General features: G+C 46.1%; 1 protein-coding gene across 6 annotated transcripts in view; it reads right to left on the bottom strand.

Moving 5' to 3' along the window:
- The window catches only part of LOC144792096 (uncharacterized), a 710,230-nt gene that overhangs the window by 304,688 nt on the left and 390,833 nt on the right, over nt 1-14,709 (bottom strand). Inside the window, exon 11 of one of the 6 annotated variants that reach the window (XM_078666967.1) lies at nt 5,531-6,654. The exons of the other annotated variants lie outside the window; for them this stretch is intronic. Coding sequence (XP_078523093.1) covers nt 6,553-6,654 — 102 coding nt within the window. The 3' untranslated portion in view covers nt 5,531-6,552. Of the gene's footprint in view, nt 1-5,530; nt 6,655-14,709 lie in introns of those variants that run through there. 6 annotated transcript variants of the gene reach the window in all.

Raw genomic sequence — 14,709 nt, 5'->3', positions numbered from 1 at the left:
ATGCCTACTGAATGACAGTTGTTTAAGTGCTCATGTGTATGGCACATTATTGTGTCTTGCAAAATGCATTGATTGACAAAGTCAGTAGGTCACAAAAGTGAGACCTATTTGCTTTGCTAAAGTTTTTTATTCATGCCAAAATTTATTTTTCATCACAGTAAGTGAAGACCGAGGCATATGTGCATGTTTTAACTTTAGAAGTCAGGCATTACTCGTCTGACACCACCCCTCTCCTCCCTAAGTACTGGTTTCCAAAGTAATTCAACCACCTGGGAGGTGTAGTCTTGGAGTGGTTCTGAAAGCTTGAGTGCACCATCTGCAAGATAGGGGATTATATGCTGCTATTGTAAGGATTCTTTTGAGGCAATTTGGTAGACACTGATGGGCAGATTTATTTGCTATGAAATCACACAAGGCAAGTTGCCACACCGCACTGGATGGAGAGAGCTGAAGAGCCCCACATTTACAAATATATGGTGATCTTCAGCGCTCTCCCAGCCTTGGCACATTTGTGGCTGCCTAATGCCCATGCAGGCACACTTGCGAAGCTGCAAGAGTGGCTGCATTACAGGAATTATTGTTTTTATGCAGGGGTACCTTAGGAAGTAACAAGGAGAAATGAACTAATTTTTCCTCATTATGTCTCTTTAAATTGGAATTGTGTGAAATGTATGGCGGATGCACTGGAACACCCATCCTCCACGCATGGAATGCCTACCACTAAGAAATGCAAATGGCTGTGTTGCCTTACATTTAATTACAAAGCCACACAAATCAACCCTTGCATGGTTTTGTAAATTGCAAATAAGCCTTCCTGTACCCCTGTGTCACCTTGCTTGACTCAAGAGCTTAGTAAATATGGAACTAAATTCTGTTTCTCTACCCTGCAGGTCTATGGTGGGAAATAACATATCACCTAGGGAGGGAAGGCCGAGTACTGTGTTTTTTTTTTAACACTGACAACTATAGGGCTAGGGTGCTCCTGTGGGAACAATTCCAAGAAGTGTGCCCCTAAGCCCCAGACAATAGGTGTATGAAGCATGGGCAACATGCAATTGTATCTGGTTATAGTAGCCACACAAGAAGACTCTCAACACACAAGAGGTCCATATTTGTTCTTTTTTTGTCAATATTTGTTAAAAATAGAACTAAGTTATAAAAATGCAAACTTTTCACTCATAACTGATGAATGTCTTTAATTTACAAGAATGAAACAGAAATTCGACGTCATGCAGGTAATGTTTGTACCAGCCAAACAAAGTGGCACCTTAGACAAACGCTCAACTTTACCTAACTGCTAAAATATTCACAATATACAGAGAAGTGTATGAAGCATGGTCAACATGCATTTATTGGGAAACAACCATTACATCGCAACTTTTACAACGCACTACCATTACAACGAAACTTTTACAACGCAAAAACCATTACAACGCAGGTATTTACAACGCAGGTATTTACAACGCAGGTGCTATTACAACGCATACCATTACAACGTAAGTACTGGTAAGTATATAATTATATTTAAAATGTTATATGTTTGTTTTTTAAATGGGGTATTTTTTGGGTTAAGGGTCAGTTTTGGGTTTTAGGGTAAAGGGGCATTTTTAGGGTTCAGGGTGAGATTTGGGTTTTTGGGCAAAGGGGTATTTTTAGGGTTCAGGGTCTGTTTTTAGTTATTGGGTAAAAGGGTATTTTTAGGGTTCAGGGTCAGTTTTCAGTTTTTGGGTAAAGGGGTATTTTTAGGGTTCAGGGTCAGTTTTCAGTTTTTGGGTAAAGGGGTATTTTTAGGGTTCAGGGTCAGTTTTCAGTTTTTGGGTAAAGGGGTATTTTTAGGGTTCAGGGTCAGTTTTCAGTTTTTGGGTAAAGGGGTATTTTTAGGGTTCAGGGTCAGTTTTCAGTTTTTGGGTAAAGGGGTATTTTTAGGGTTCAGGGTCAGTTTTCAGTTTTTGGGTAAAGGGGCATTTTTAGGGTTCAGGGTCAGTTTTGGGTTTTTGGGTAAAGGGGTATTTTTAGGGTTCAGGGTCAGTTTTCAGTTTTTGGGTAAAGGGGCATTTTTAGGGTTCAGGGTCAGTTTTGGGTTTTTGGGTAAAGGGGCATTTTTAGGGTTCAGGGTCAGTTTTGGGTTTTTGGGTAAAGGGGTATTTTTAGGGTTCAGGGTCAGTTTTGGGTTTTTGGATAAAGGGGTATTTTAAGGGTTTAGGGTCAGTTTTCAGTTTTTGGGTAAAGGGGCATTTTTAGGGTTCAGGGTCAGTTTTGGGTTTTTGGGTAAAGGGGTATTTTTAGGGTTCAGGGTCAGTTTTCAGTTTTTGGGTAAAGGGGCATTTTTAGGGTTCAGGGTCAGTTTTCAGTTTTTGGGTAAAGGGGCATTTTTAGGGTTCAGGGTCAGTTTTGGGTTTTTGGGTAAAGGGGTATTTTTAGGGTTCAGGGTCAGTTTTGGGTTTTTGGGTAAAGGGGTATTTTAAGGGTTTAGGGTCAGTTATGGGTTTTTGGGTAAAGGGGTATTTTTAGGGTTCAGGGTCAGTTTTGGGTTTTTGGGTAAAGGGGTATTTTTAGGGTTCAGAGTCAGTTTGGGGTTTTTGAGTAAAAGGGTACAGGGTAAAAATAAAGTTAAATTAAAATTAAATTAAATTAAATTAAATTAATTAAATTAGAATTATTTAGATTTGTAATTTAAATTATATACTTACCTATACTTACGTTGTAATGGCATGCGTTGTAATAGCCCCTGCGTTGTAAATACCTGCGTTGTAATGCCATGCGTTGTAATGGCACCTGCGATGTAAAAATTGCATTGTGATGGCATGCGTTGTAAATGCATGCGTTATAACGTCATACATCCGCATTTATTGCCTTATGGTAGACATACAGCAAGATTCAATGAGAGCTGTCCATATGTATTCTTTTTTTGCAAGCCACCAGTTAAGAATAGAACCATAGTAGAAAAAAATGCAAACTTTTCACTCATAACTGATGGATGTCTTTAATTTACAAACTTTAAAAGAACATCATGCAAGTAATGTTTGTACCAGCCAAACAAAGTGGCATCTTACGCAAGAGCTCAGCTCTACCCAACTGCCTAAATAGTCACAATATACAGAGAATGACTGCGGTATCAACGCAGCTCAGAGGGTTTGCACATGTTTTCAGAGTTTATTATCCTATTGAGCAATGGAGGGTAACTTGGGGTGGGGGGGCCAATCTGTGTTTTTTTTTTTTTTTTACAATAACCACTCTGCGTTGTGCCAGTCAGCTTCAGTTGCTCACGATGACCAGCATATTGTATTACTTTGGCACTGTCTTAGTATACTTAGTCTCCTTCTCCACAACTTCAGGTGAAGCAGGTTATCTTCAGAATCTAGGTTTGTCCATTATACTCCCTTTTCAGCAAGTGGCACACCCTGTGCCTCCCTTGCTGAATCCGGTGGTAAAGTACAAGTTCTGCGCCCTGTCACTGTCACGCCTCCTCCTCAGAAAAAAAGATTAGAGCTAATAGTGTCTCTTTGAGTCAAGCATTCAAACTTGTGCCTCCATCTGAATCCACTGGTAGAGTGCATGCCTCTCTTTAGATTAGGGTCCATTTGTCCTGTTAGAGTAGGAGGGTGTTTTGCAAGGCATTTCACCCACCTTCCTCTTTTATGCCAGTCTGTAACAGGCTAAGAGAAAATGGTGAAAATACCCCCAATTACGCATCCATTTAAGGGCAGATTTAAATAAGTACATTTCACCGGCCCTCAACTGAGAATCTTAAAGAAAGAAACCCAGCGCTTCCAGCAAATCCAGAACCTAGCTACCAGTATATTCCTGAATCGCATGATACTAGATTAATTTACCCCATGTCTCAAAAACCCTACACCGTTGCCCAGATCATGCATTTTCAAATCACTTTAAACCGTTTTCAAATCTTTTTGGGGAAAATGTCCCAAAATATCTTCAGGTGTTTATACCTCACAACACTTTCTTTTGCACTCGGGCATAAGGCTAACAGTTTGAAAATCAGAATATTCAGCCTACAACCAGTGGTTCATTTTTTGCAGGTGGGTTGGAGGGCAGAAGGCAGTGATTTTTGGGTGCCTGTGCTTATTTTTTCCACATGAGACTTGGACCCAAAGCACGAGAAAGAAAAACACAAGGGGTGTGGGGGGCATTGGAGGAGGAAGAGAAAGACATTAAAAAAACTGTGAGAAAGGGAGAACGTAGGGGGGAAAAAGAACCCGTAAGAGTTAGATAAAAGGACAGGGAGAGTCTTGTGGGGAATGTAAGAGGCATGACGTGGAATAAAAACTAGGCAGCTTTAGCATATGGCCCTGCCGACATTCTGTAACACCAGCCATAGGCTTCAGAGGAAAACTTTGGGCACGAGCACAGATCCTTTTAGAAAATATGCACTACCTGCAACTCACTCTAGACTGTCTTGAACCCACTGATAAGAAACCAGCCCATGTTTGCACACAGCCATTCAAAGGAAACTTTTCCATCGAATCAAACCAAAACTGCAGCGATCTCTTCTTTCGAGTAAATGTCGGGCCTCATCTATATGCACAACAAGCCCCTTCTTATGACTTTGAGCCTGCTCACTCAACACTCTGGGGTTACCATCTGTCAAGACTGAATCAAGAGGGGTCACACAACTGAGGAGTCTCTTAGTGAAGTGGAAATCCAGCAGCAAGCTGAATTCTTTTCAAAATAATCACATAAATGAATAATGTTTCGCAGTTTGCCAGCGGAATAGGGAAATGTTAGCTTGCTGCATCATCTCGAAGGATTTGGTAAGTATCAAGTTTAAACTGGTTTTCATAGACTCCGAATGGTCTCGGCAAGAAGGCAAGGCGAGGATGGGTTTTAAAATATGACCTAAAACAGAAGCTAGCACGTCTGTCAAGGGATTCATTCGTGAGTGTCACAGGTCAGACGTGACCCATATTCAGATTGGTGACCATCTGGTCATCTGTTCAAGTACGTCTGGGAAGGATCAGAATGCTAGAGGTGGCTGTTCGCACGGATCATTCTCCAAAGCTTCTCATTTAATGCTACCTCAGTGTTCCCATCAAAGTCATGACCAGTGCCAAGCCAGTGAAGTGAGAAGAAGTACAAGTGGCTGTATCTCTTTCATCTCCATATCTATGTCATCTTCATTCTGTGTCCTATTGGTCTTTTTTTCAACTTCCTCTTTCCAGCTCCTAATGTTTGGTAATTACTTCAATGGGCCTCCCTCAAAACAAGTTGTGCACTTACAACAGCTTTTCTGTAACTAAAGCCTGTTTTAGAGGGCTTAAGTTTAGAATCCAACAAAGTAATTTAAATGTTTGCCAATTAACCTCTCTGCCATCATCTGAGCATAACAATTTACTGATCTTTGAACTGCACAAGTTCTCCTGTACTAGTTTGTCATCAAGCAGTTTATCTTTTAATGTTGAACTTTCTGCAATATATATATCTTCCCCACTTTCTCGTTTTCCCTCGATTTTTGTGCTCCTCCTTCTATTCCCCTCTCCCCAAATACCCAAAGTCTCTCCACGACTTGTTAATGGCTCTTCTGTTATTCCCATCTCTTATCATATGTTTCTCCATTATTCCTATTCATTCTTCCCCTTTCATTCACTTCCTCCTAGCCACACACTTCCCTCTTTGTCTCTACCCACTTCTTGTAACCCATCACTCTCTCGAGTCATCGGCCTATCATCCTCCCTCTCTCCCAGGTCTCTCTTGCTTTCACCTCCACATTTTATCATGTTATCTTACCTCTGTTTCACTTTATTCTTCTCTGTTCCTTCGTCCTCGCCAGCCTTTTCAGATTCTTAGTTTGTTTTTTTCATTTTTGTTTTCCCTTTACGTCCTATGTCTCGTCTTCCATCTGCCTACTTGTATTCCTTCCCCATAACCTTTCTTTTCTCTATAATTCATCCAGCTTCTCATTACGTTTCTCCTTGACCTGTGATTTGTATAATCCTTTAAAATAGTTTTACGAAAAGTCTAAGATAATTTAGAGAAAAGACTACATCTCTCCCTCATGTAGCAAATCTTGTCAAATGTGATCCTGAAGCACAAATGGTGGAGCGCAAATAATTCAGAAGTCAGACCCCTCTCACTTTCGCTACAGGTTCAGGGAAGCAGTGGAGCAAGCCCCCTTACAAATGTAACCCCCAGTACAGTGAATTAAAAAAAAGATAACTGTGGCCCCCTTTGCCTTTCATAAACGGCCGACCTCTTGTGGCCCCTGGTCTTGTCCATCAAAATGAGAGCAGCTTGGTGGGAAGCACAAGGTTGTTGCTCAGTCTCCTTATCACGATCACTCATTTTCACTTCCAGACAGGTCCTAGGATGAGATAATCAATTCAAAAATAGCGTCACCAGTGACGGTCTGATGGAATCTGTACAAATGTCCGAGACCTGCTCAGAAAAAGTGGCTTAGGCCAAAAAATAAATAAAAAAAGTATATCCAAATTATAGTCTTCTTTGATATTTTGGCACAGCCAAGAGGAACGTTCATTTTGTTGAGTCGAAAGAGGCTGGGATGCAATGAGAATGGTGGGTCTTGCCAAACCTTTCCTTTTAGTTCCTCGGACACGGCTGCCATCTGTCGGCCACTGACTTCAGGCTGTCCCTGATTCCCGTCTGCCAGTCCTTCACCAGATCCACTGGGGTCAGGCCCTCCTAATGAAGAGAAACAGGAGAGGAGCAAACATTATATCTAGGATGGCCACCGACTGATGACAGTTACGAAATATGAGGGTGAGCAATGGTACATGGGCGACATTTGTCAAAGTACTTTTATATTGATAAAATGCAGTACCCCTGCTTTCAACACTATCCTAGGTAATTTGTTCTGCCAATGCCCCTCATGCCTGACTGGCATCACTTCCTGCTATGCCTGCCTTGTATGTAGCTCTGGCAAATACATCAATTAAAGATAAGTGATGCTGACTGCAGATAAAGAAATACCAAAGGAACTTCAACAGAATGCCTCAGGTCCTAACCCTTCAATCATCTTGAACTACTTCTAGGAATACCTAGAATCTGAAAGAAACACGTTAGTGTTAGATTCCTTACCTTAGAATATCCCCAGGAGTCAGGCTGGATCCGGAAAGTTTTCTCTAGCAGTACCTCTGCATGTCTGTAGGTGGCGTAGCTTCCCTGAACCTGTAGCAAAAGTGACCTCTGTCTCTACTGCCTGGAGAGCGACCACGACTCTCGGTCCTGTATGGACTGTCTGGCCATGGCCACGAAGGCCTTGAGGGAGCGCTGCCAGTTGCTGCTTGAGGTCCGGCACTCGTCACAGCGCCATTCACAGTCCAAGGGCCGCTCCAGAGAATGCTCGCGGGGCCCCCATCATCGCTCCTCGGGCTCCAAGTCTTCACCCTCGGATTCGGGTAAGAGACGACACAAAAAGAAGTCGGAAAAGCATTGTCGCTCTCCGATGTCCCCCTGTTGGTCCCCGGATGTGGACGAGGGGGACAGGGGTTTTGCCCCTGCGGCTCCTTCGGAGCCAGGGAGTCCCGCAGCCTACCAACCTTATCCAGGTCCGTCGGTGACTCCCACACAGGTGCAAGAATTTCTTGCTACCATGGACCGCCTGATTAGGCCTCATGCTTCCGCCGGTGCGCCCTTGGGCCCCGCGGTCCTATGTTAAGATCCTGTCGAGCCGTCGGTGCCGCAGGATCCTGCGCCACTGGCTCCGCCCACGGCACCACAAGGTCCCACGCTGCCGACCCCAGCGCCACCAGCGGCGCCTCATTGGATGCCATTTGTTCCGCCCCTGCCCAGGTTCCCGGACAATTTTGTCCCTACCTGGGATCCGCGCTGGGACACGGTGCCGGTTTGGGCTCATCCGGCACCGGGAACGGCGCCGTTTGTTCCTTCCCCGGTACCTGCCCTGCCGCCGTGGTCTGTACCACATACGGGGGAGGACGACTGGGAGGGGTCCGAGTACCCTCTTGCTCGTCAGTGTGACTCTGAGCAGGACTGGGTAGACGAGTTAGAGGAGGCCGGTGGCCTTGATGTTTCCTCTGACCAGGGGTTTGCCTCTCCCCCGCCTACCATGGAGGAGGGCACTTCTTACACGGTGGTACTCTGTCAGGCAGCTGAGGTCCTCAACCTTGATCTCCCTACGGTGGCTCCTCACTGAGGTGCTCCTGACGGTGTCCACTTCGTCAGAGCCCCTGCTGCCATTTAAATGACGCTCTCACTGAAGTCTTACTGGGCACATGGTCGCAGCCAGCCACAGAGGCCCCTGTGGATAAGAACTTCGCCAGGTGTCATCGCCCGGCGATGGGTGACCCTGCCTTTCTGACCACTCATCCTACGCCAGAGAGCCTGGTCATCCAAGCTTCGACATCCCAGAGTGCTTTTCCCACGGCTCCGCTGGATAAGGACTCCTAGAAGCTGGAGCATTCCGGCAAGTGGTTGTTCTCTTCGGCCAGTTTAGGGCTGCGGTCGGTGAACACTGCATGCCTATTGGGACGCAATTCCCACGCGGTGTGGGATACAGTTGCACAGGTCTTGCCTCAGTGTCCTGAAGAGATCCAAGCTGTGCTGTCCCAAGCTGTTGCCGAGGGTAAAGATGCGGCTAAGTTCGTCACTCGGTGTGGTTTGGACACCGCGGATCCACTAGGTAGGGCAATTTCTACGACTGTGGTGCTTCATAGCCACGCCTGGTTGAGATGTACCGGGTTCTCGCCAGATGTCCAAAGCTCACTCATGGACATACCCGTTGATGGCACTCGCCTATTTGGTGATAAAGCTGAGCGTTTTAAGGACTCGCTGGCCACGGCCAAGTCCTTAGGTCTTTCCACGAAAAGCCTAGCCACTCCTGGTTTTCGTTCCTTTCGTGGCCATGGAAGGGGCGCCCAGGCACGTTCCTTCAGCAAGCCTGTGCAGAACCAGCCTCAGCGGGGCAGCGGCCGCGGTTTCCACAGGGGCAAGTCTGGGAATCAGCGTGTGAGTCAGTCCTCCTCCGTCCCACTGCTTCTACCTCCAAACCTTCCTAATCTGAGCTTTGGGGGGCACTCAACGCCGGTGGGGGGCAGGATACGCCATCACCTCCCCCACTGGCACGCTATCACATCAGACAAGTGCGTGTTGCAGATCATCCGCAAGGGTTACTCCCTTCCCTTTCAGTCCACCCCTCCAGCCATGCTACCTAAGTACCGCCGCATGTTGCGGGAACACTTGGCACTTCTCCAGCAGGTATTCACGTCCCTCTTGGCCAAGGGGGCCATCGAGTGCGTTTCTGGGCCAGAAGTAGGGAGTGGTTGTTATTCCCACTACTTTCTGGTCCCCAAGAAGGACAAAGGGGGTCTGCATCCCATCTTGGACCTCCAGAATGTCAACCGCTTCCTCCGGCAGGAGAAGTTCAAGATGTTGACTTTGGCTCAGGTCTTGTCTGCTCTCGATCCAGGAGACTGGATGGTAGCGTTAGACTTGCAGGACGCCTATTTTCATGTTCCCGTCCTGCCGGCCCACCGGCGTTACCTGCGGTTCATGGTAGGCCACAAGCACTTTCAGTTTACCATGCCCCCCTTTGGCCTTACCAGCGCCCCTCGGGTGTTCATGAAAGTGATGGCGGTGGTCGCAGATTGGGGGTCTGTCTTCCCCCTATCTAGACCACTGTTTGTTGAAGGCGGGTTCCCCCCAAACGCTAGTCTCCCACCTCCAGACTATGGCCGACCTCCTGCATTTGCTGGGGTTTTCCATCAATGTGCCGAAGTCGCACCTGAGTCTCTCTCAGAAGCCCCACTTCATCGGAGAGGTTCTGGATTTGGCGCAGTTTCGGGTCTATCCTCCCGAACAGTGGATGCAGGATATTCAGGCTAGGATTCAGATCTTTCAGCCTCTATCCTGGTTTTCAGTCAGGATGACCCTCCTGCTCCTGTGCCTGATGGCCTCCTGCATCCTGCTGATACATCATGCCAGGTGGCATATGCAGGCTCAACAGTGGGACTTAAAGTTGCAGCGGGCATAGCATCAGGGCATCCTGTCCGACCACGTCCAGATCTCGGAGGGCACTGCACAACAATTGCAGTGGTGGCTCACGAATTGCAATTGGGTCAATGGCCGATCCCTCTCCCTTCCCCAACCAGGAGCTCACAGTGGTGACAGATGCGTCCCTCCTGGGATGGGTGGCCACATGGGACAGGCGGAGATCAGGGGCCTCTGGTTTCCGGCGGAGTCCCGGCTCCATGTCAACCTTCTGAAGCTGCGGGCGATCCGACTTGCTCTGAAAGCCTTCCTTCCCACTGTCCGGGGACAGGTAGTGCAGGTGTTCACAGACAACACCAGCGCCATGTGGTATTGCAACAAACAGGGCGGGTGGGGTTGTGGACCCTATGTCAGGAGGTTCTGCGCCTCTGGATATGGCTGGAACATCGGGGCATGTCTCTGGTGGTTCAACACCTGGCAGGCTCCCTGAACAGCAGGGTGGACGAACTCAGCCACAGATGCATGTTGGATCACGAATGGCGTCTGACTTCGGACAATATGCAAGGTCTCTTTCTACAGTGGGGAGAGCGTTGGTTAGATCTATTCGCCACCGAATAGAACGCGCAATGTCATCAATTCTGTTCGTTTGAATTTCCAAGGCGACACTCGTTCGGAGACGCTTTTTGTCGCGAGTGGAGTTGCTGTCTGTTGTACGCCTTTCTGCCTATACCACTTCTGCCCAGAGTGCTGAAGAAGATCAGGCGCGATCGGGACCAAGCCATTCTTGTGGCACCGGATTGGGCAAAAAGAGTATGGTATCCCGAGCTACTTAGTCTGGCAATCTGTCCTCCGATCCGACTGCCTCTTCGGGAGGATCTTCTGTTGCAGCAGCAGGGTACTGTCCTTCTCCCAAACCTGTCCAGCCTCCACCTCCATGCGTGGAGATTGAGCGGCAACAGTTGACAGCTTTTGACCTTCCTGCTGAAGTCTGTGATGTTACCCTGGCAGCCAGGCTTCCCTCTACTAAGATGGTATACGCCTTCAGGTGGGATACATTTATGGCATGGTGCACAGCGAAGGCTGTGGATCCCCTTTCTGCCCCTCTTTCAGAAGTTCTTCTGTTCCTCCTTTCTCTGGCCCAGCAGGGCTCTGCTCTGACACTATCAAGGGCTATCTCTCGCCATATGTGCCTTTTTAAGGCTTCCAGATCAGCCTTCTCTTTTCAAGTCCCCTGTTGTTAGTCGTTTCTTGAAAGGCATTACACACACGTTCCCTCCGGTCCCCTTTATAATGCCTCAGTGGGACTTGAATCTTGTGTTGACTTATTTGATGTGCGCTCTCTTTGAGCCGCTTCACAGCTGTCCTTTACGTCTTCTCACCTTAAAGACTGCTTTCCTGCTCGCTATCACCTCTGCCAGAAGAGTGAGGGAGCTCCATACTTTAACTTCTAAACCTCCTTTCCTTTCTGTTCATCCGGACAAGGTGGTGTTAAGGACCCGTCCTTCTTTTCTGCCCAAGGTTGTCACGCCCTTCCATATCGGGTAGACCATCACTTTGCCCACCTTCTTTCCGCCTCCGCATCCTTTGAAAGAGGAAGAGATGCTCCACCATCTGGAGCCAAAACGTGCGCTATCGTTCTATCTGAAGCGCGCACAACAGTTCTGGGTGGATGATCAACTCTTTGTGGGCTGCGTGGGCGCCAAGAAAGGTTGGGCTGTGCACAAACGAACCATCCCTCGGTGGGATGTTCTGTGTATTAAAGCCTGTTACTCCCTGGCTAAAAATGAGCCTCCTGTGGGGCTGCGTGCCCATTCTACTCGGGCGACTGCAGCCACTACTGCTCTAGGACGGGGAGTCCCTTTGCAGGATATCTGTCGGGCAGCTACGTGGTCCTCGCTGCATACCTCTACCAAGCATTATTGCCTTGACAGCCAAGTTCAGAGGGACTGCTTCTTTGGGCGTTTTGTTCTCTGGGATTTTCTGGTGTGATCCTAGTTTGCAGACCCACCACCGGGGTTGGTATTGCTGGGGTATCTATTCTAAGGTAAGGAATCTAACACTAACGTGTTTCTTTCAGATGAACAAGTTACTTACTTGGTAACGATATATCTGTAAGAAACATTAGTTAGTGTTAGATTCCTTACTGCCCCACCCATCCTCCCCATTCTGCGAACTGATTTCTAGCATTAAGGTCATCCCTTTTAGGGTCCTAGTTTTATGCACCAGTGGTCAGTTTCTTGCATGGCTCTGCGTTCCTGGTGTGGAAAGTAGTGTACAGAACTGATGTCAGCACGCATGTGTGGTGCCGAAGTAGTTTCCGTGATGTCATCTCAGCGCATACAACGCCAGCGACAGACGCGTAGCCGCACAATGCCACCTACTGACGCGCAGAGGTACTGCTAGCGAAAACTTTCAGAATCCAGCCTGACGCCTGGGGATATTCTAAGGTAAGGAATCTAACACTAACTAATGTTTCCTACAGATATATCGTTACCGAAGTTAAGTAACTTGTTCTTCATGCACTCTCAAACATTTAGCCCTATTATTAGGTCTCGAAAAAGCATGGGAATGTTACCAGGCCTGCAGGCTTTGCGACACGAATAATCTACTTGACCTAACTGTAATGCGCTTGGCCCATAAACTGGTCTCAAACTGTCACTCTAGGCAAATATTTTATTTCAGTCACCTTTTTCTTCATCTGCATTTCTGCTGTGCTGTGTTTGATTTATTAGATTAAACTTTTGTTCCATGTATAATAAGAATCTAGCACAGATTTAGAGTACACACGAACCCTGACTTGCCGGGGGACGCTGGGGTACCTTCCTGGATGCTCTCTCCTACTCTTGTTGGACTTTTGGACCAGAGGGTTCTCTATTCATCTCAAATCTCTTTCTACCACTCTTTCCAATGCACTAACCTATTTATCACCCTGTACCTTTATCAATATATCCATTACCTCAACTCTCTCATTCATCCCAGACCCCATAACACTACTAGGATCCCCAAAATAGCCCTTTCTATACTCTTCCCTACTCAACCCCTCCTTGCATAATCTCTTACCTCTTTACTACTCAATCTCCCAAACAAGCCTTTCTAAACCCTTCCCTTTGACTCTTGCCCCTCAACCTCCCTTTTACTCATCCCAAGTCTCCATTCTGCTACTATGAGCCCTAACACATCCCTCCACTATCCTTCTCAATCCAAATAACTGACTACTATTCACCACTCAAATTACTTTCATATTTCACTATACTAATTCAACACTAATCCTTTATGGGTTCTGGATTAGTGTGCTACTCGCCAAAAAAGTGCTTCAACACCCCATCAGGGGTAACAAGCGCTATATAAATGCAAACCTTTTTCCCTCTTCTATCCCTCCGCTATCCTTCTCAATCCAAATAACTGACTAAGCTATCCACCACTCAAATTCATATTTCACTATACTAATTCAACAGTAATCCTTTATGGATTCCGGAGTAGCGTGCTACTCGCCGAAAAGCTCTTAGACGCAATGTCTGGGGTAGTAAGCGCTATATAAATGCAATTACAAAACAATACAATAGTCCTCGCCACAAGGCAGGAATGCTTTGCAGTTCATATATTCAAACTTTAAATAAATATTATACTAAAGCACCCAACTCCCACTGGTGGACAACCCGTGGGTGCCCATCACGTCAGAGTCACTGGTGAGGCGCACGCTGCTGTGATACGGGCTGCGCACACTTGGGGACTTATTCCCCAGGGGACACTTCTTCTCATGAATGGAGGATGCCTGCTTCACTCATGGACCACTTCGTATTTGCCACGCTTATAAACGTGCTGCTGGGAGAGGATGGGACCGGGCAGATGGATCGTTGCCAAGTTCCCAATTGATACCACAGGGAAACCAAATTGACACTGCAATGTTGGGTCGACTGTTTAGCAGAGCTTATGAATGTAATATCAATTGTAACGTTATCGCACACACAGAGTCCTACATATGTGATAAAATGACAAAGTGTTTTAAAAAAATATTATACTAAAGCATGATGTGGTAGTGCACTGTATACTAAACAGCACATTTTCCATTGAAATGGCCACAAACTTCCAATGACATGCAGTTTTACTGATAAAACTATATAATTCATTTTGATTTTATTGTTGTAAGTTAATACAAACCGTCACAATAATACAAGATAAAAACCATTAAAAAATATATATACTTCATAGTTACTTTTCTGGTTTGTCAATTTCTAAAAAGCTCACTTTGTTCTTTCAACAATATAAAATACACTAAAAACCCATTTAACAACTCAGGTGTTCTTTTTCTTCAATAGTCATGGTCTCTCAGCTAAGTTATTGCAACGTGTCATTGTGCATGAAATTGGCAAGTTGGATTTTTGTTTCTGTTTATACAGAGTACCAGAGTTCTAGATTTTTAGGGAATCCTATAGCTATCTACTGTCTTCAGACATCTGGTTGTTTTATTGCTATACAAACCCACTATCTCATACTGGCGCTGTGCTCTTGATGCCCTGTTTGAGTAATTTGTCAAGTAATTGCAAAAATTTAAAGATTTCACAATTTAACTGAGGGTTCATAGGGTAAAGGCTCCTCATTATTGCTGTTCAGCAGGAACAAATCCCCCTCTCACTGAAGATGCGTTTAAGCAGTGAGAGGCGTTCTTTCCTTAATGCGGAACATATGCAGACCAAATGCAAAAAATCCTCCTTAAAGGCGCCACATAAAACTATATAGTATACAAACAATGTGTGGAAATCATGGTCTCAGCAAATGTTTATTATTTGCACA

Source organism: Lissotriton helveticus, chromosome 11, assembly GCF_964261635.1.
Source record: "Lissotriton helveticus chromosome 11, aLisHel1.1, whole genome shotgun sequence".
Lineage (NCBI taxonomy): Eukaryota > Metazoa > Chordata > Amphibia > Caudata > Salamandridae > Lissotriton > Lissotriton helveticus.
The sequence above is the reverse complement of the archived record's forward strand: the minus strand, read 5'-3'. Positions and strand labels throughout refer to the sequence as shown.